The sequence below is a fragment of the Mercurialis annua genome, linkage group LG3 (assembly GCF_937616625.2).
Source record: "Mercurialis annua linkage group LG3, ddMerAnnu1.2, whole genome shotgun sequence".
In the NCBI taxonomy this organism is placed as follows: domain Eukaryota; kingdom Viridiplantae; phylum Streptophyta; class Magnoliopsida; order Malpighiales; family Euphorbiaceae; genus Mercurialis; species Mercurialis annua.
The window spans coordinates 65880779-65902145 of record NC_065572.1 but is presented as its reverse complement, the minus strand read 5'-3'; the positions used below and the strand labels follow the sequence as shown (position 1 = coordinate 65902145).

The 21367-nt window shown below is 35.2% G+C and overlaps 6 protein-coding genes across 7 annotated transcripts; 4 read left to right on the top strand and 2 right to left on the bottom strand.

Annotated features, from left to right (window-relative positions):
• Positions 1–2253, top strand: LOC126675497 (uncharacterized). Of its 2 annotated transcripts, none has more exons than XM_050370142.2 (5): positions 1–105; positions 821–978; positions 1099–1208; positions 1817–1959; positions 2052–2253. In XM_050370142.2, exons 2-5 carry the CDS (start codon positions 846–848, stop codon positions 2092–2094), a joined length of 429 nt encoding a protein of 142 aa, XP_050226099.1. In that variant the 5' UTR covers positions 1–105; positions 821–845; the 3' UTR covers positions 2095–2253. The 2 variants fall into 2 exon arrangements, with proteins under 2 accessions (XP_050226099.1, XP_050226100.1); XM_050370143.2 differs by having other exon boundaries at positions 51–105; positions 830–978.
• A 906-nt stretch (positions 2254–3159) lies between these two features.
• Positions 3160–7905, top strand: LOC126674380 (ribulose-phosphate 3-epimerase, chloroplastic). The gene is made up of 10 exons (XM_050368828.2): positions 3160–3375; positions 4484–4598; positions 4876–5016; positions 5096–5209; positions 5778–5856; positions 6621–6730; positions 6840–6896; positions 7150–7219; positions 7304–7381; positions 7625–7905. Exons 1-9 carry the CDS (start codon positions 3263–3265, stop codon positions 7351–7353), a joined length of 849 nt encoding a protein of 282 aa, XP_050224785.1. The 5' UTR covers positions 3160–3262; the 3' UTR covers positions 7354–7381; positions 7625–7905.
• Positions 7906–8047: 142 nt separating this feature from the next.
• On the bottom strand, positions 8048–10598 carry LOC126674381 (NEP1-interacting protein-like 2). Its single transcript, XM_050368829.2, has 5 exons — positions 10209–10598; positions 9827–10005; positions 9654–9737; positions 8528–8674; positions 8048–8380 (listed from the first exon to the last, which is right to left on the bottom strand). Exons 1-5 carry the CDS (start codon positions 10402–10404, stop codon positions 8258–8260), a joined length of 729 nt encoding a protein of 242 aa, XP_050224786.1. The 5' UTR covers positions 10405–10598; the 3' UTR covers positions 8048–8257.
• Positions 10599–10937: 339 nt separating this feature from the next.
• LOC126674372 (pentatricopeptide repeat-containing protein At5g61400) lies at positions 10938–13562 on the bottom strand. The gene has a single exon (XM_050368819.2). It carries the CDS (start codon positions 13170–13172, stop codon positions 11223–11225), a length of 1950 nt encoding a protein of 649 aa, XP_050224776.1. The 5' UTR covers positions 13173–13562; the 3' UTR covers positions 10938–11222.
• A 649-nt stretch (positions 13563–14211) lies between these two features.
• LOC126674376 (protein NEN1) lies at positions 14212–17395 on the top strand. Its single transcript, XM_050368822.2, has 6 exons — positions 14212–14629; positions 14724–14881; positions 14991–15037; positions 15122–15185; positions 15912–16630; positions 16974–17395. The coding sequence occupies exons 1-6, from the start codon at positions 14338–14340 to the stop codon at positions 17206–17208; spliced, it is 1515 nt and encodes a 504-aa protein (XP_050224779.1). The 5' UTR covers positions 14212–14337; the 3' UTR covers positions 17209–17395.
• A 2200-nt stretch (positions 17396–19595) lies between these two features.
• LOC126674384 (calmodulin-binding protein 25) lies at positions 19596–20365 on the top strand. Its single transcript, XM_050368831.2, has one exon. It carries the CDS (start codon positions 19636–19638, stop codon positions 20236–20238), a length of 603 nt encoding a protein of 200 aa, XP_050224788.1. The 5' UTR covers positions 19596–19635; the 3' UTR covers positions 20239–20365.
• The last annotated feature ends 1002 nt before the right edge of the window (positions 20366–21367 follow it).

Genomic DNA, 21367 nt, shown 5'->3' with positions numbered 1-21367 from the left:
TAATTATGCGACTAAATCTCCTCCGATATTTTGCGTCTCTATTTTGGGAATTACAGCAGCATCTGGTTTCTCATTTCTCAGTCTTCGTATTGGAACTCTGTCGAGGTAAACTAAATATTTATTAGTTTTCACTTGTGGTTTCTCTGCCCAGTAATCATTAAATTTCTGAACAGTAGACCGTGTTTTTCATAATTTTAAACTATAATTAGGATGCTAGTCTGATTGGATTTTGTTAAATTTGAGTTTATACAGACATTATGCAGTTAAGTCTGTTTATGTATTGTCTGTTTTGCTTGTTTAATTAAATTTTCAAGCTATGGGAATCGAATTCATTCTAAATTATAGAATTGAAATTTGTGGATGAACTGCATAAGGAAAAAAATAGTATAGAAATTTATGAACCGTTGTTTTGCGATTATTGGCTTTTCTACAGTAGCTTAAAGTCTAATTTACTTATTAGGGTTAAAGTTTTCTGCTGTTAAGTGTTAACTCTAGTTTTTTTTATAGAACGGATGGCTACTATGGTTCAATTTGTTATATTTTGGTAACTGAACTTTATAGCTGATCAGGCCAATAATCACTTATGTGGCATCAAAGTCGGATAACCATACAATTTTCCGATGCCATACAAGCATTTATTAGCCTAAATGGCTACTCGTTGATATGAAAATGGAATTTCAGAATGTAACAAATTGAACAATGATAACCCGTTCTATAAAAGACCTATTGTTCAGTAACCGCAATTTTTTAATCCTTACTTATTGCACGTGCCTCATGTCATGGGTATACAGTTTTTGTTTTCTCTTTTGTGATGATATAGTGTTTTTAGGTTATTCTAGCTAGCAATGGGTAAAGCAAAAGATGCGGGAGGCAAAGGAAAAGGGAAGCAAGCAGCAGCTTCTAGCGACGAGAATGCTTCAAAGGGCAAGGGGAAAGCTGGAAAATCAGATGGACTTGGAACTTGCACTTATGTCAAAGGTTTTTATCCTTTCCTCTCTTAAATTTTTCTTTTTCTGCAGTTTATCTTTAAAAATTAGAACATTACTGTTGGTGCGATTTCGTCATCATGACATATTCTCATTTCTTAATTTTCTTCAGCAAGGCATATTTTATGCGAGAAGCAGGGCAAGATCAATGAAGCTTACAAGAAATTGCAAGATGGTTGGCTAGACAATGGAGACAAAGTACCGCCTGCTGAGTTTGCAAAGGTAAATATACTAGACTGGTAGATTCTGAATTGTTGACAATTTAATGTCTTCTATTTCTATTCACTTCAAAACAAATCTTTTACAGTGTTAGAGATGGAAAAACATAAGAAAACTGTCTTTCTGTTTTACCGATGACCATCTAATTGAATTATCTTTTTCCCAAGACATTGTGAATTTGTTATAGCTTGTGTCTCTTACAATGTGAATTCAATAAAACAGACTGGCATAGTAGAATTTTTACAGACATTTTAATTCAATAATCAAAATAAAATAAATTTCCGTTTTAATTTCTTTTATACAAAGTTATTTAAATCCATCAATTTTTTGAAGTTCTATACTCTGGTTCCAATCAGGTTTCATCATCTTTGAAGTAATCTAAAGTACTACCTGGCTCACTCCTTTTGTGACAGCTGCAGCCAGTCCTAACTAGACCAAGTTTCATCATTATTTCACCATACCCTTTCATTGCTTGTTGGTTCTGGGTATTATTTGAGAAATAAATAGTTATCCCTGAGCGGATCAATTTGTTTTTGGCTTTTCTAAGCCAAATAGTAAGTTATATATAATTGTAGTTTCATGAGGTGGTGTCTCTATTTTCTATTCCTCAGGTAGCAGCAGAATATTCAGAATGTCCTTCAGGAAAGAAGGGTGGAGACCTTGGATGGTTCCCACGCGGTAAGATGGCCGGCCCATTCCAAGAAGTCGCTTTCAACACGCCAGTTGGAGCCACGAGTGCACCATTTAAATCAACGTAATGAGTTTCTTTACATTCTAACCTATTAAATCCTGTCACTTTTCGTAGTTTAGTATCATTCCATTGATCGAGTCTACATCTGTATGCAGTCATGGATATCACGTAATCTTATCCGAAGGAAGGAAGAATTGATGGAATCAAAGCTCGAACTTATTGCACCATAGATTGTTATCAACATTCTGTAAACTGGATATTAATTGTGGCGCTTCTTTGTTACTTGTGATGTTTGAATACCCTACTAAGCAGGAGTTTTCATGAATATAGTTGTGCCTAGTGATTTTCCCAAATTCAGATCACAGTTTGTTTCCTTTTACCAATTCTTATATTTCTAAAAATTTATTTAGATAAGTAATAGTATTGTTTTCCTTTTAGTCTAGCTGTAAAAACTTGGGTTTTAAGACTTCGAAAATTTGGTTATATTTTTCACAAGAGATATTATAAGAGCTGTTTATTTCTAAGTTATGCATTTAAACAAATTGTTGAATTCTACCTTTCAGATATAAATTAATGGCCAAATATCATAAAAAGGCCAAATCTTTTATAAAAGTTTCACAAAAGTCCCGATTTTTCAATAAAATCGATTTTGGCCAAAAACAGATTTTTTGGTTTTAATTGTGGCCAACTCTCAATTTGTTTTCAATTTTGCCTATGTGCCTCTTACGTGGCATGCACATATATTGAAAGGTCAGGATTTTCGTGAAACTCCATTTTTGGCCAAAATCGACAAAATTAAAAAGTCAGGATTTTTGTGAAATCAAATAATCAGTTTTTGGCCAAAATCGACAAAATTGAAAAGTCAGGATTTTTGTGAAACTTTTGCGAAAGGTTTGGCCTTTTTACGACATTGGCCTAAATTAATTATGTAAATCGAACTTAATATATCTTAAAATTTTAAAGTTTGTTTAGGACCTTTATTTTTGTTGTGAAAAATCATGAAATGAAAATTTAATTTTAGAACAAAAACAAAGGAATCATTTTGGGATCAAAAAACTGAACTCAACAACGTTACCATGTCCTTTGGCAAAAAAAAAAAAACAACGTTACCATGTCCGAGCAGAAATTACACGTCAGCAGAGTGGAGCGCCAACCATTGCAGATAAGCAAAAACGACCTCGAAAATCCAAGACGACACGTGTCAGCCACGCGAATTCTCTTTGAAAGATTTTTAGTCGTAATCGCTGAAATATGGGTGGCAAAGAAATACAAACACAATTATTACAGAACCAAACCACCAAAAATTTTCTTACACTTCAAAATCAAAATTTAGAGACAACGAAATAGATTTTTAAAGGTAAAAGATATGACTAGTGCTTCATTTTGTTCATCCACAACTCAGATCAATGGGTTTGGAGGAGGATTTACTCTCCAAAAAACTCATCTTTTTAACCAACCCAGTTCTGTTACTCTTTCAAGGTATTCACTTTTCACTTTTTTCTTTGTTTTGCTCTATTGGGTTTACGAATTTCTCTGTGTTCTTGGATTAATTGGGTCTTTTGCAAAATTCAGTTTTGAAAATGCTGCTATTTCCTTCAGGAATTGTTTTGAATTATTTGGTGTTGCTTATGCTGATAAATAATTCAATTGACTTGGTTAGTTTTAAAGTAAATTGCATTTATTGAGTTGAAATATGTGCTCATGTATTGTTAGAATGTGTTTTGCACTCTGCTTGTTTGTATTTATGCTGACTTGAGATTTAGATCAGGAGAACTGCTTACTGTCTGACTACTTAAGTTAGTTAGAATTTTTGTTTAATTATATTTTAGATTCTTTTGAGATAGTAGATAGATGTCCATGTCCCATTATACTAATTCTAATTCAATTAGGTTATTAGAAACTTCAAATTTTAACCTTTTTCCAATAAGGCCTTGGTTGAGTTGATCATGGCGGAGGCACTGTGAATATGTGATCTCAAGTTTGAGTCCCACTCCATGGAATGATTGGGTATTAATAGCTGTTGGTTGTTGGATTGTTTAATTGCTTGGTTATTTGATTGTGTTGGTTTAGATTGGAATTGGACCCATTTATAAATGAAATTAGTCATGTTTATAATGTACTCAATAATTTTAAATGCCACATTTTTGTTTTACTGCTTTTTTTCTTTTTTCATATCCCCATCTCTTAAACCATTAAATGTAGCGGGAAGAATCAGGATATTTTCTATTTACATGATTTTTCCTGGGGCATAGCTGGATATTCTGTCTATTTCTTCATTATGTGAACAACTAATTTACAGTTTGATGGCTCTGAACTTTGAGTTCTCCTCCAATTTGCATGTTCTTCTGTTTGATGGTGGAACAGAAAGGCTGCATGTTACAAGTTCTGACCTGTGCTGCCAAACTTTTTTTATTTTATATTCTTTGAGAGTTGTATGCTAGAGTTAAGTTCATGTTTTGGTTGGACATGCGTACTTGTCACTAGTTGGGACTTTCTTTTTCCAGCTTATGCTGCATGACATCTTATAGCTCTAGCTATTATGCAGTTTGTTTGTGACACCTTTGCAACATTTTGGCTTGCATTGCAGGAGAAAGATTCAAACTGTAGTGAAAGCAACATCTCGGGTTGATAAGTTCTCTAAAAGTGATATCATTGTTTCCCCATCCATTCTCTCTGCTAATTTCGCAAAGCTAGGGGAGCAGGTTTGACTCTGTTTTCTACTACTGCCTGTCAGGCATTCTTTAGTGCTCTATAATATAGTACATAGCTCTTGAGCTAAAATGATGCTTGTATGTTTGAACTTCCTCTTTAGACAACTCTTTGTGCTATAGCAAGAGTTTTTTTTTTTTTTTCACTTTATGTTTATTTCCCATTGAGTTCTTGTGCAGTATGCTGACCCATGACAAGTTATGTTCTTCTTTCTTCTCTTTTGTTTTTTGAACTATTTGTGATGTTATGTTCTATTTGCTCTTTTTCTAGGTAAAAGCAGTGGAGCTGGCAGGTTGCGATTGGATTCATGTTGATGTTATGGATGGTCGTTTTGTTCCAAACATCACCATTGGACCTCTAGTGGTTGATGCTTTGCGTCCAGTGACAGATCTTCCTTTGGATGTGCATTTGGTACTTCTCATTTTCATGTTATGTTTTCAGCTATGCAGTTGTTTCTTCCATTTCTCTAACATTAAATTAAATACCACAGATGATTGTGGAACCTGAACAACGAATTCCAGATTTTATTAAGGCTGGAGCTGATATAATCAGTGTCCACTGCGAGCAGACTTCTACCATCCATTTGCATCGTACAGTAAATGAGGTATATTTTTCTTTTGATCTTTTTTCTGTATGCCCACGATTTAGCTATAAAATATTTTGTGGATACTAGATGTCAAAACACAATATATTTCATGCATCCTTGGAGGTCTTCTGAGGGGCTTGAATAGCAAACTTCATTTCTTACGACTGATGTGGATTAGAATATTTATAGCCTTTTTTGGCACAGTTTTGAAGTGGTAATGCTTGCATGCTTATTGGTTTAGAACTCATGTGTTTCTAACAATGCTGTAAGATCACACTGTCTAAGGTGTTGTAAGTTGGTCTTATTCTTTAATATTACAAACAAGCATTTTTAAGACTTGTGTTAATGCTTGAATGCTTAGTGTTTTAAAACTCGTGCATTTTTTAACAACTGCTGTAATCAAAATCACACGTCTTGTTCTTTAATATTACAGGCTTCTAGTTCAAAGTATAATGTGCTTACCTAAATATAAACCTCTAAAAATGCTTGTGTAGAATCCTTATGTGATTTTGAATTTGCAAATTATTATTTTCATATTTTACTCTACTATTAGGTGTCTACATTTTAACATTCTCTTACAAGGTAGGTAAAAAATCTTGGAGCTAAAGCTGGAGTTGTCTTGAACCCTGGTACCCCACTGACTGCAATAGAATATGTCCTTGATGGTAAGCTCATAATTACATTTCTTTGAGATTTTTATGTCCATATCTTTTGAAATTGTGCAATTTTAATAATTTTCACAATAATGTTATTGAGCAAAATTGTTAGGGTTCTCCCATATTTAGTGTGTTTTTTCCTCAGCTGGGACCAGTCTCAAATGCATGTCTATCATAACTATGCATGAATAAACGGAACCTTAAAATTCAGAAATAATAACCTCTGCAATAACCTTTGCATGACAGAATAAACAATGGCTTAATTGATCAACTGTTAGAACTCAGAATATGCAGACATGACGAAACGACTATTAATGTATCTTCTTCTCTATGGATCACTTTCTATCTCTTTGTCTGCATTAATATGTGGCAGTTTAGTCAAATTAAAGGAAGATTGTTTTGTTATTTAGTTTTGTAATGGCTTAGGTTGAAGCTTGCATGAGTATGGTGCTGGCTTAATTCATTAAATAGAACTGCATGTATGACTCACCTTGCCTACTGGTTATTCCATAACCTGCTCTGCTCTGATCACGTCTGAATTGGATTCCTTTACATGGATTCTTTCTTTTGCTTCCTCAGTTTAGAGCTACATTTTATTTTTTTCATTTTAAAGTAGATTCCGTTCCTGGATATAAAGTACAAACACAAATTAAGTTAAAATAAACTTTTAAGAATTTACAATACAACTCAGAAGTCAGCACAATACCTCATGTCACATGGCCAGTTGAAATGCATTATATCAAAGTAATGTTTTACTTGTTCAATTTTTATAGTGGTTGATCTAGTCTTGATCATGTCCGTGAACCCTGGTTTTGGTGGACAAAGCTTTATTGAGAGTCAAGTAAAGAAAATCTCTGATTTGAGAAGAATGTGCGCAGAGAAGGTATAATCGTGTTGGTGAATGCTTTGTGTACTCATCTATACTTGGTAGATTCTGTTTTGTCTTTCCTTGAACGATTTTATAATGTAGTACATCTCAATTTCATGTACAGGGAGTAAATCCATGGATTGAGGTTGATGGTGGAGTTGGACCCAAGAATGCATATAAGGTAAATATCATGTTTCATTTCATTTTGCAGACATTGTAAATCTCGATAGTAATTTGCAGAGTAGTATTTCCCATTTGGGGCCGACATTTTATATATTGCTGTTGGTGGTAAGTTGACACCTCATAGTATTTGGATAATGCTCCTTTAAAGGTTTTCACTGCACAAATACATTTTTGTTCTAAAGTATTCATAAAAGTTGTAAGAAATCTTCACAATGATATTAATTGAAGCTAATTTATCTCCAATTTGGCAGGTTATCGAGGCTGGGGCTAATGCTTTAGTTGCTGGTTCAGCTGTATTTGGGGCTAAAGATTATGCAGAAGGTAAAATATATACAACTTTTTTATGTTCAATTTTGGATGTTGCAGTTTAACCAAGATTTCTGGTATAATTGAACTTTTTCACAGCTATAAAAGGTATTAAAACCAGCAAAAGGCCAGTGGCAGTACCGGCATAATTTTAACAAAAGATCTCATTTGATAAAGGTACCACATCAATATTCTTCATTCTCAATTCTCATGATTATTAATTTATGTTTGGAACATCCCTAAGTTGGTATATTTTGAATTTCTGGCATAAATTAGAACAATGCTCATTTATGTATGGATAAAAAAAATTTCTCCCTATGTGATCCTATGTGTTTCTTGCATAACATAATTGTGCTCATATTTTACGACTTCAGTTCCGATACTGATATTCATCTAAGCCGGTGATGTTCATCTTTGCAGATTATTTGCATGGTAGATAATTAGCTTGTTGCAATCATCGTGTTGTTGTACAATGCACCATTGCTTCCCGGATTGAGTTCATTGATATTACTGATAAGCCAATAAGGATACATCTGTGGTGAGAGTGCTGCTGGGGTATACTATGTACCATATATTCTTTATAGGAATTCAGCTTGTTTGAAGCACATTGTAATATTCAACAGTGTCATTAGTTTCCAAATTAGCCACTTTTTGTATTTTTCTTCCGAAATGAAAATAAAATAAGATTGTTAAAACAGAAATCTTATTTATGTCTTTTTGTACTTCCAAATTTCTACTTGCATCAGCATTTTCTGTTTATGAGTTGACTCGTACACAGGCAAGCTGCCGACGTAAGATATGATGTTGAAAGATTGTCCAGCATATTTGGTAATGAAACCAGTATTGCAACTCTGAAAAACAACTATACTGCTAAGGATTCTAAGAGGTTTACAAAAGTGATACAAAAAAACTATTTTTTTTCTGTGGGTATATGGTAATCAATGCTACGGTACAAACAAATTGCAGATACATCACCTAACAGTTCAGTCACAAACTCTATCTCACACGACTCAAAATATACACATATATAACAAGTCTCATCTCATTGGTCTTCTAAACATCCTGCCTGCATATGGGGCAAGACCCGTGTCTTATGAGCCACTTGTCTACACACGTTAGGTGGAATGTATGGCGGCAACGGGGCAAAGTCCTTGCAGTTTCCCCTTTTACAATATCCTATCAATAGCAGGAAAAGAAGTGTTACTATCTTGAGACCAAAGCATCACCATAACCAGCTATAAGAAAAACTAAGTACAATCTGACGGTCCAAATTTGCCCTAAAGCGAACCCAAATGAAGAAAAGGAAAGGTAAGAAAGGAAAACCTGCAAACATATGGTGCAGCATATGGTCTGTTTTGCCTTGATTTCATCCAAGGTATGACTTGGCAATTTCTTAAGTGAGTCTCCTGACAATCCTCTGGATGCAACTTCACCATGAGCTTCATCAGAACTTAAGTTCGGAATGCTTACCTGATAATCCAGCAAAAAAAAAAGATTTATCATCCCAATATCAAAGATAAGCTTCAAATAGTTGTAAGGGGAGTTCAAATTTGGATTATGAACTCTTAAAGACCCGATAATTAGAAGTGAAACTTAAAATTGTTTCTCCAAATTATCGATATTGCATAAAAATATCAATCTCATCTAAAACACAGATTAATCAAATTTCAACACCCTTTATAATTTCTCATAAATTAAAAAGAAAAAAAAAAGCCAAATTGTGCACTCCGCACCTCTACGTGTTTTTGTAATGACAAAAGAATTGTAAAGAGTATATCATCACGGAAATATCAACATATCAGAATCACAAGATGAAATTAAGTCGTGTAAACAGGACTTCACAGATGAGCAAAGCGTAAATTATTTATATTACAGAATAAGTCAATAAGCTGTTCATTCATAACTCTGATTCAACACTTTGACATAGGTGAAAAATGACTGCAGAAAGAATTTAGTGGATTTAAACACTTTCACAAGGGAACCGATTGTCAGGAATGTTAAACATCATAATGTCAACAGTTCAAGCAAAAATATATAGCGAGATGAAGTAAATGGAGACAGGATCTTTTCATGTATCCAGATAACTAATTTTTCAATAGTAAAATTACGATCGCACTACTAGCTTGTGATAGCATATGCAACAGCTTTTTCCACCAAGTTTCGTCTAACAGTCAATGCACAAATTACATGATAAATACACCTAATAGTCATTGAAGAACAATATCCCCAATGATTGTACATTTCTGGAATTTCTCAATTGAGTAAAAGTCGATCTTACAATATTGGGTGTGAATATTCTGAGATAAAGAGGGAATGAGGTTTCTACACTATATACACAAGGCATTGAAAAAAGTATATATAAAAAATGCAGCAGTAAGATCCAAAAATACAGTTAATAAGAGATAACCTCTAAGCCAATTACAATATAAACATGAAATAGAATGCGTACCTGCCAGTGATATGCAGTTAGAATTGCTGGTGAAAACTGGTCATTTACGAATCTTCCCCGGAGAAGCTCTTCAACGAAATCTGCCTGGACCAGAAACACACACATATAGTTAGCCATTATTAAAATTTAAAAGATCTCAACGTACTTCCTTACAAATGCAAAGCTGTACAAACCATTGACGAAGGACCTCGAGAACCAGATTGTTCTAAACACCAGTAAGCCCGAGAAGCCTCCAAAACCTCAACAGAAAGGACAGCACCAGCAATAGCCCCAAGTCCCGCTCCTCGAAGAACGCCACAATCAGAAGCCCGGCCAGCTAATGCACCTGTAATAGCTCCTGTGACAGCTCCGGCTGCAGTAGCAATGCACAGAGATACCATATATAAGGAAACAATTTCCAACTCACAAAAGGGTTATACATAATTGAGCTCTAAATGCAAACAACACCAAGAAATACGTCAAAAAGATTCAATCTTTTTCATTATCGAACATTGAAATCAATAAATTAAGATCCAAGATTCTAAGAAAATAAATTCAAGAAGGGAAACAAATTACCAAGAGCAAAAAGTCCCGTGAGAGCACCAGAAATGGCACCAGCAACCAATTTAGGAACACAATCAAGAATCCGATTACCTTCAAACTGAACCACAGTTTCCATGATAGGCAAAAAGGTCGAACCACCGCATGTGTGGCATGGATCCGACCCAGATTGAAATTGGGTACAAGAGCAATGAGGTAAAACAACATCCATATGGGGAAAGATAAAAATGTTATTTTTCTTTGTTTTAAATTCTTAAAACTTGTGGCAAACAGATCATGAAAACATATTGAGAGGTGAGGTATTAAGTAAAGTTTATTAATTTGGAATTTGGATAAGGAGTAAAGAAATGGAGGGTGGAGAAAGATTTTGAGATACTCCTTTTTGTCCTAAAAAAGTGGTGAAGTAAGCGAAGGAGGAAGGCAAAGCTAAGTAGTTTCATTATTAAAACAACTTTAAAGTTTCAACAATCAAAAGTCTACACCTTTCTTCTCTTTAGCTTCTGTAGCTGCCAGGTGGAGTTTGCTGATTAATGCAGCCGTTATTTTTTCTAACAACAAATTGAAAGCACATGCAAGTTTATCTTTCCTAGCTTCCAAGGAAAAGTTTTGCTGTTCAATCACAAGCCTTATGAAGTGTAGCATGTCTTGTAAGCACAAGGATGGTCAGTTTAAAGATAGTAATCCTCCTTTATCACCAAAATGAAATGTTAAATCAAATTCTGAATAAAAAGCAGTACTATAATGTTGGGATGAAACTGAAACTTTTATTCAATGATTAGGGTACTAAAAGTCTAACGCACATGCAAGTTAGTACCCTACTAACTGAAAGAAAAACGAGGATGGTAAACTATTTATCTGTCAAGCTGTAATAGTAATAAATACCAGATGAGCATCACTGTCAAAGAACAAATAATCTGATGATTTCATTCGACGAAATCATTAAGCACATCCATGGTATTCCAATTCAGTTTGTGTCTTTGTTTCGTCATTAACTTAAGTTATGCTTCTGAAGGGCTCTGAAAAGGGGCTTCAAGGAACTTCTGTCGAGTCCTTAGAACACCAGAAAGCAGACTTCAGGTATTGATTTTCTTGATAACCCTTTTGTAAGATATGACATATGACTTCATTTGGAAAAATTCCCATCTTTATCATATCAGCATGCAACATCATCACATCAGCCATATGCTTGGCATTTAGATGTCCTTGTAACATGACTGCATAAACCAGCGCATCAGGTCTTAAGCCACTGCATCTCATATCTGAGAAGAATTTACTAGCTTTGAAAATCCGCCCATCCTTGCACAAAGCTTGAATCAAAGACGTATAAACCACATGATTTGGAGAACAAAAACCATCGCCCATTTCATTTACTTGATTGCCAGTAGGGCCATTGCTAGTCTTTTCTAAGAAAAATTTAATTGCATCAGATGTCCTTCCAGCTTTGCAAAGGCCATCTATCAAGCAACTAACTGTGAAAACATTGGGACTGAGACGGGCCTCCAGCATATGCTTATATAGCCAGACAGCCTCTTTCATGTTGCCATTTTTGCAGTGCCCATTGATTAAAGCTGTGAAAGCAACCACATCCGGTACTAGTGATTTAATTACCATTTCGGAATATAAACCCATGGCGGTCTGCATATTTCCCACCCTGCAGTAACCATTAATTAACGTAGAGAAAGTGATGATGTTTGGTTCTATACCCTTCTTTGTCATCTGAGAACATACCTCCAAAGCCTTCTCCATTTTCGATCCCTTGCAGTATCCATCAATGAGTGAATTGTAAATCACAGAATTTATAGGAACCCCTTCTTTCTCCATTTTTTTCAGTAAATCCTCTGCCTCTTCTACTGTTCCTAGACTACATGCATCCTTAATAAGAATACTGTAAGTGTAAACATCAGGTGTAATTTTAAGCTTTTCCATCTCCAAAAGCAAATCCACAGCTATGGAGTGGTTTCCTGCCTTGGAGTGCCCATCAATCAGACTATTAAACACGACCACATTAGGAAAAACACCAAACTTAGCCATCTGAGCAAAAAAGGTTCTTGCTGCTAATAGCTCACCCAATTTACATAGCGCATCCACTAATATACCAAATGTCATAATATTCGGCAGCACTCCATCATTAAGCATGTCTTGATACAAGTGAAGAGCTTGTTTCACATTAGCAATTTTGCAATAACCATCTATCAAAACATTATAAGTATACAAATTGGGTAAAACTCCCAATTCCTTCATTCTTCTGAACATACTTTCTGCTTCCATCAACTTACTCTCGTAGCAAAGACCGCGAATCAGAGTTGTGTAAATCACAACCGTTGGCTCAATCCCCTTCTTCGTCATCTCGTTAATCAAACTCCTAGCTCTCAAAACATCACCTTGGCTACAACAAGCATCAACCAACACATTATATGTAAAAACAGTAGGAACCAACCCCCGCGATACCATGTCATTATACAACTCCCACATGGTTTCAAACCTTCCCCTTTTAACCAATCCATTTAACAACCCATTACACGCTTGCACTGCAGGGAAAGCTTCAAGCTTTCGATACACCCACAAAGCTTCATCAACATGGCCTGTCTCAGAAAAGGCAATGATCAACACTCCAAACACATTGGGACTAAATTTGGATCCGTGTAACTGACTAAGAGCCTTGAAAACCAATGAGCTAACGCGGCGAGGTTTGCAGGAGCGGAGCAAAGTTTGGATGAGGTCTTTTGTCAAACACCTAGCGGTAGTGTATACTTTAGCATTTGTTAAGAAATGGATTACTGCAGAATACAAGTGAAGATTGTCTGTTGGGTTCACTGAGTTTTGTTTTAAAAGAGAATTGAAAGAGTCAATGGCTTGTTCAGGGGTTTTGGAATCAAGAATTATAGTTGTGAGATCGGAGGGAGAATGTAATGATGTGAGAAATCTAAATTTGGATTTAGTGGGGATCGGGCAGTGTTTTGGCGGGAATAGCTTGAACATTGTGTTTATGTGTTAGAAATGAGACAGGAAGTGTTATTAATTAAAGCTGAAGCAACTTAACACCATTACCCTTTCTAATAAAGTTTTCAGCTTCTTCATCAACTAATAGAGTTCTTTTCATTTCATTTAGTTACCTTACTTGGCACTTTGGAACATAGAAATCTTCAAGACTTGGGTAAGTTGGGTTGATTACGCCAATGAGGCAATCATATATTCCAAAGAACAAGAATCTCTCAACCATTACAAGAATAGAAGCTGTGGGTTCAAAGAAAGGCAAAGAATCCTTACTCAAGTCAGCAAGTGATTAACAGGTTGTAAATGGATCGACTGCTCGCGCTCCGGTCGATAAAAATTCGGTTCATGTTAGTTTGTATTGTAAATAAACCGAGCTCAATTTGATTTTATGATTTATTAAAACGGGTTGAACATGAACATAGTGGTGTTTAACTTGTTGACGTTTATGAATAGTTCAATTAGTTGTTTGTGAAGGAGTTCGATAAAAGATTCGCCAACTGACTTGTATAAAAACTCGATAAAAAGTTAAAAAATTTAGCTAATTATTTTTAAATTAAATATAAAATTTTCTTTCAATACATTACAACATATTTTAATTTAAATAAATTATGTAGTTTTGATTAAAAAAAATTATGTATTTTTTGTTCATAATCGTTCATTTAAATTGAGCTCGTGTAATTGTTCAAGAACTCGTTCACATAGCAACTAAACGAACGAATACGAACTAAATATGAATCGAACATGGACAGTTGGTTCATATAAAGAGCAATAAACACTTCGATACTTGGCTTGGTTCGGTTCATTGGAGAGTGTCTTAAACACATCTCCGTGGCTTGATATATGATCTGAACAGTGTAAAACCAGAATATTTGAAAAATACTCCACCAGATGTTATGTCTCCGGCGACTTGATTAACTTGGGCTTTCCCCATAATGTAGCAAATCCACCTAAACAAGCAAAGCCCAAAAGAAAGTCCAACTTCTCACGCTTCTTATCCCATTCTATAAATATTCAAAAAAACAAAAAACAGCAATCCAAACAGAACCTTACCGACTCTCTCTCTCTTACTTCAATTGGCGCGTCCATTTCATAACAAACAAACACTATACACTTTCATTACGCTTCTCTAGCAAGCTATTCCACGGAGACGATGACAATGGTTTCGGGTCAAACCGAAGAAAGATCCGAAATCGCATTCTTCGACCTAGAAACCACAGTCCCGACCCGAACCGGACAAGGCTTCGCAATTCTTGAATTCGGAGCCATCCTCGTTTGCTCCATGAAACTAGTGGAGCTCCGTAGCTACTCCACTTTAGTCCGACCCGCCAACCCCTCTTTAATATCACCAACTTCCGTTCGATGCAACGGTATCACGTACGACGCCGTCATTTCTGCTCCGAGTTTTTCTGAAATTGCTGACACTGTTTATGAGACTCTTGACGGTGAGTTAATTTACTAGACCCACCAATCAGATTGTTACACGTGGTTTAGTTTTGATTATGTTAAGGTTTTTATGTTGGTATTTTTGTTGTGTAGGGAGGATATGGGCAGGGCATAATATACAGAGATTTGATTGTGTAAGAATAAGGGAAGCATTTGCTGAAATTGGAAGGCCACCACCTGAGAGTAAGGGTATTATCGACACTTTGGCTTTGCTGACTCAGAAATTTGGAAGAAGAGCTGGGGACATGAAGGTTATTTCTTGAATTTGTAGTATGTGCTACCTAGTTTGTAGTTGTTCATTGTGATCAAGTTGAATATTGATTATTTGTTATAAATTCTTTTGGATTTGTTTATGTGCAGATGGCCAGTCTTGCTAATTATTTTGGGCTTGGAAAGCAGACACATAGGTTAATATTCTTTTAATTTTTGTATTTTAGTTTAAAAAGGTAATCTTTATGTGTTTAGTTATGGAGATATTCTTATGGGTGCAGGAGTTTAGATGATGTTAGAATGAACCTTGAAGTTCTCAAATATTGTGCAACTGTTTTGTTCTTGGTAAGTAAGTTCTCAATTATTGTGCAACTGTTTTGTTCTTGGTAAGTAAGTTCTCAATTATTGTGCGACTGTTTTGTTCTTGGTAAGTAACTCCGTATTCCAGAAGTAATAACCTTTGTTATGCTATGCTATCCTCGTTTCAGTCAGTTATTGCTCTTTGCTTTTCTTAGTTTCCTTTATGTTGCGTTTGCAATTCATGTTGACGCGAAGTTATCTCGGCCTCTTGTATTGTATTAGCTACCAGATTTTACTCAATGGGTAGTTAATCTGATCAACACAATAACTTTTCTGTGCTGAAGTTGCTTGCGGTCATGCATACATCAAGTCTTTTTATATGTTTTTTTTCTGTTCTGGTATGATACCAACATCAGTCTTCGAGCTCCGGGTGTATATATGTGTAATTGCGTTGTATTCTATTCATGATATTCTTTAACATTTTGTGAGGGTCTTTTTATGTGTGGGGCTCATGATAAAAAATAAATTGGATTTGAATTTTAAATGTAAATGTATATGTTATCAACTTCAGTTTTAGGTCGTTCAGTTTTGTGGTTATCTGATTTTTCTGGCAACGTCCCTCAAATTGTATTGGCAAAACCATTCCTTGCGCTAAGAATTCCTTATTTCTTAGGTTTCCATGAGTGATCTCTATACAGACCATTTTTCATTCAAATTGCATATTTATTAGGTTGACTAGTTAAGAACTGACCGAAATCTGTTGGTCTACAGGAGTCGAGTCTCCCTGATGCTTTTCCAGAAAAAAGCTGGATTTCACCTAATGCTACTACAAGAAGTCGTAAAAATGGGAAATCACCTTTGGAAGAGCATTCCACAAGCGCAGAAGCTCCCTTCTCAAGTTCAAAGTTTGAAAGTATTTCTCTCGGAGGTGTTAGAGCTGAGGGAAGCCATCCAATTATTTCTCTTCTGACAAGTGTTGGATCTAATACAACCCCATCAGATCCATTTGACATGGCAACTCTTAGCAATGAAATAAATACAGATACTGTCCAGAAAGATGTTTCCATGGAAGAAAGGCCCTTGACGGAGGAGTCTTCTGAGCTGCCTTTATCAATGACTGTCCCTGAAGCTGGCAGTGGCGATCCAGGGTTTTTAGAACCTGAGGAAGTTTCTATATCTTCTATTAGGGTATCTTTCGTTCCACTATTTCACGGGATTCAGAGAATGGTGTTGTTGCATGAGAATGTCAGTTTGCAGCTTTGTAGTCCTCGTTTAAGAGTGCGGTTTGGTTTAAGTACAAAGTTTATCGACAATGCTGGGAGACCACGGTTGAGTTTCGTGGTTGATGCACCTCCAAGTTTATGTCATGTTCTTGATGCATGTGATGCTATGGCTCAGAAATTCTCTGTGGAATCAGGTAGCAGCTCTGATTGGAAGCATGTTGTGGACAGAAGACCTGGCTATGCTAACTATCCTAAAATGAGACTCCAGTAAGTTCCTGTCTTTTTTTCTTATACCCTTGTCTTTATTGCTTTACCATATTGCCTCATTTTAGAAGTAATGCGGTTAATGTGTGACTTTATGCTGTGTATTAGGTTCGAACTTCAAACTGAATCAACCCAAAATTTTGATTTTTTTTTCCCAAAATTGAACCGAACCAAATTAAAAGGATTTATGAAATTCAAATGGAACCAACCTAACCGGTTTAGTTGATTTTTCTGGTTGGCTTTGTACCAAAACTTTATTTCTGAATGTCATGTTCTCAATTGCGACAAGCAAGCAAAAAACCAGTGATGTTGAACTTGCCTTAGCTTTCCATCTCTTTCTTTGCAGCATACCCACTGCAGTGAATGAAAATGTAGCTAAGTATGCAACCGAGTTATATCAGAAAGACGCTTCTGGAGCCACGCAAAGGCTTGTATTCAGCAAGTTCGATCCTGCAGAGCTCGATACCTGGCTCATTCCAGGGACCTTTCTAGACGCTTACGTCGCCTTAGTTCCGTATGACTATCAGCAGAATGCTGGCATCCGATTAGTTGCGCAAAAATTAGTCATCCATCAAGAGTAAAAACAAGTGTAACAATTAGGCTAACATACAGTTGAAACACAATTTCCTTTGTTTGTTAGAATAGATTGCTTAAGGCATGGAGGCTGGCTAGTTGTGACTTGACATGTTTACACGTAATTGCAAGATTTGTTAATAACAATTTAAAGTTTATTTATGGGATATAATTTAAATTGACATTTTCAAACAACTGTACGTTTTCAGTACTTGTCTTCTCCCTTGAAACAATTATATTACTCTATATGTATATATATTTTGACAATATTAATATATTAGAGTTGAAAAGCGACATAATTAAACAAAGACAACGACATAATTTATTATTAAACGACATTGCCTAACGCTGACTAGATAATGACATCATCTTTGTTTAGAGAAAGAAAAGAGTTCTATATTCTTCGGACATGGGTAAGCATTGACTTACTATAAAAGTTTGAATTTTTGTTGTTGTGAAGTGTATCTCATTAAGGTGCTATAAACTAATAGAATTTTCACATGATCTTTAATTTTTATAAATACTATAAAGTTATAAAATTTATGAGATGTAAAATTCATATATAATAAATTTATAGAAAGTTAGACTAAATAAAAAAATAATTTTGAAATTCACTAAAAAATTTAACTGCCAAACAAAAAAGTATTAAATTCATGAATATTTGCTTAAAACTAAAAGCTCTATGAAAATAATGTAAAACCATGCAAATTTTATATTATACTAAATGAAAGTGAAATTAAAGTTACATAGGTGTAAAGCGAGTAAGTTATGTAGAATAAATGAAAGATATTTTAAAGAAATAATGATTGGCCATTTTTCTAGCTCCAATTATTTTCAAGCAAGCCTGTAAATAGGGAACTCTATTTCTTTAGCTCATCCTACTTATTTTTAGACTTAATCACAAAACAATACCTCCACTTTTTAGCCCCTTTTCAATTGCATCCCGACGTTACGATTTTATCAGCTGCACCCTAATTCACACCTTTAAGTTTCAATTCCATCATCAAAATCAAATTGAACTCTTTTTCACTCGGAAAAAATTCATAAAAACCTTTATAACGTACTCGTTTGAACTCTTTTCCACATAAAAAGTTAAAAATAGATGACTTAAACTTTTTTCAAATGAAGAAGGGATTAATTTAGTATTTAGGGGTGGAATTAAAACTAAAGATGCGAATTAGGGTGCAGCTGATAAAATTGCAACATCATGATGCATTTGAAAGGGGTTAAAAGGTGAGGAATTTTTTTGGTGATTAAGCCTTATTCCTAGAAGTATGCAAAAGTTATACTATTGAAAAATCAAATTGAATAAACTTAGTTCAAGTTGGGTTTATTTTTTTGAATTAGATTAGTTCTTTTAGTTCGGTTCAATTTTAAAAATAAAATAAATATTAGCTCACTTTTGGTTAGAAGTAAGTAAATTATCCATTCAATTAAAAGCCGATCAATTTAAATAACATTGACTTGATTAAATTACTTTATCTTTTTAACTAAAAAATAATTTTTAAAATAAAAAAATTAAACTGATCAAATTAATCAACTAATTTGATTAACTGTAAAATACAAAAAAATAATTATTAAAAATAAGTGACAAACTCTGATGAGTCTACCTGTGTACCTGTAATTTGAGAATATGAAAACAGAGGTCATATAGAACATTAGATGGAGTCTTCGACTATTCGCTCTGACACTTAAGTCATAATTTTTAAATGACGAAAGAAAAGAGAAAAAAATAGCGGTGAAAGAGGAATATCTTAGAGTTTATGCTTAAAGTGATGTATACAAATGTACCAATAAGATTGTTTAGATGTTATTTTTTTTATTCTCATTTTAATTTGCTGAACTGGCCAATTCAGTTATAATTCGAATTGTGTGTTAGGTGTATGTTCTCATGTCAAAAAGTTTTCTACAATCCCCTTTTATAGGCTAGGCACGTGACTTTCCGAGAGGTGGTAAGTAGGATCCTTCTGGGTTGTACCGAAACTTCCCTGGTCAGGGTATTTCGAATCTATCGACTTGCTACTAATACGTTATAATATCAGGACGAGCTATGTGCTTATCTCGATCGATCTATATAATGAGTGCCGGTTATTATTTTCAAAATTACTAGCAATGATCGAACATATGGACGAACCCAACCAAATTAACCGAAAACTTTCAACCAAAATACATTACTTAATTGGATGCAACCTTGACGCGTAACATGGGACTCCGAGCGACGCGGCTTGACTGTCAAAGTCGAAAAGAGTTAAGACAAGCGAGTGAAGTGGAGTTGAGTTGGGTCAGTTACAGTCTAATAAATAACATCCGTACGATGACTCATCAAATCTGACGCGTGTTCTCTACTCCCAATAAACAACGCGGTTTCTTTCCACCGCCTTATTTATAAACAAACCAACCAACCAACTCCCTATTTTCTCTCCGCAAATGTTCTAATGGCTTCACCTGAAAACTTACACCCGTTTCTTTTCCGAAACGCCTTCCCTTATTCCGACGAAACGTTAACCATCACCAAAGCCCTACAAAAATCCCTCTCCTCCTCCTCCGCCGTCTCCGACACCGCGGATTACGATTTCAATCCATTTCTTTACCTCGCCGACGCCGCCGCTCCTCCAACTCCTCCAACTCCGTCTACTTCTATTCCGCCTCCTCCCAAGCGTTGCCGGATTTCTCCCGCCGCGAAAGTCACCAAACGGAAATCACGCGCTTCTAAAAAATCTCAGACGACATTTATAACAGCCGATCCGGCTAATTTCAGACAGATGGTGCAGCAGGTGACCGGAGTTAGATTTAGTAGTAATCCTCAGTTCCCGGTTGTACCGGTGCTTAAGCCGGAGGCGCAGAGACCGGGGAACCGGTTGTACGGTGCGGGTGGTTGCTTGCCGACGTTAGATACGTCGGCGGTGTTGCTTGATCATCATCAGGAACACTTGAAGGAACAGCAGGTGGTTGGGAGTGGTCGTGGGCCTGTTGTTGGGCCTGTGGACTTTGATGCTTTTTCTAGCTTTCCTACTCTAGAGTCTTGGAAAGTTATGTGAATTGTATTTTTGTTTCTTTTTGGGAGAAAAATGATAGATATGTTATTACTTAATTGGGATGGATATGTTTATATTTTTTAGTGTATCAGATATATTAGTAGTAAAATTAGTTTCATATTTCTAGTAACGGTTGGTTCAGTTCAATTTAACCAAAAATCATTCACTGAATTACTTTATCTCATTAATATTAACCGAAATTGAATCAATTGAAAGCTTAAAAGCTGAGAATCAAACTATATTTTCAGTTAGATTAGCTAACTAGATTTTTTAGATTTAATCACTTAAAATATCTCATTTATTATGTTTTTTATTCATACTCAAATGTTTAATTTCGTCAATTATATTCCAATTTTTTCTCTTTAATTTTTGAAATAGGAGGGTTTCACTCTAAAAAAATGTAAATATGTCCATATTTAGCATGTTTGGAAGGGTTTTCACTCAAAAGAACATGTCCATATTTAGCATGTAGTTTCAAATAACAGATGAACAAAATTAAAGTGTTTTTTCATGACTTTATTGATCTAAGCAGAATTTTTTTATTTCTAATTTGAATATCCTCTAAACCAAAATAGTGAAAATTGATACACAATATAAAAAACATAATTGATAACATAAAGATAACATAGTATTGAGCGAAATTACCTCGCCGACATTGTAATATCACTAAGTTAAAAAAACAACCACCATACAATATGGATCGCTCGAGATAAGCATGTGGCTAATCCGAAGATTAGAACGTACGTCCAGTTAGTCAGTCTGAAATACCAGAGTTGAAGACCATCTCGAGGTAACCTGAACACTCTATTTAGAGACGTCTGAATTAACGCACCTCGAATAACATGAGCGCTCAACCAACCAGAAGGACCATAGAAGATTCTCCGATACACAAGAACTATCTCGCGTCGCATGCACCTAACACACAATTTGAGTTATAACAGAATTCACCAGATCAGCGAACCGAAAGTGGGGACCCTAGCGAGTAGGTCTACATAAACTAGTTTAAATGCAAACATTAAGATACTTCTATTTTCATAATTGCTCTATTTTTTTTCTCTTCTCTTCTCTTTTTTTACTAAAAAAGTATTGCCCTGAGTAACAGAGTGAACAACCGGAAAACCCTTCAGTGTTC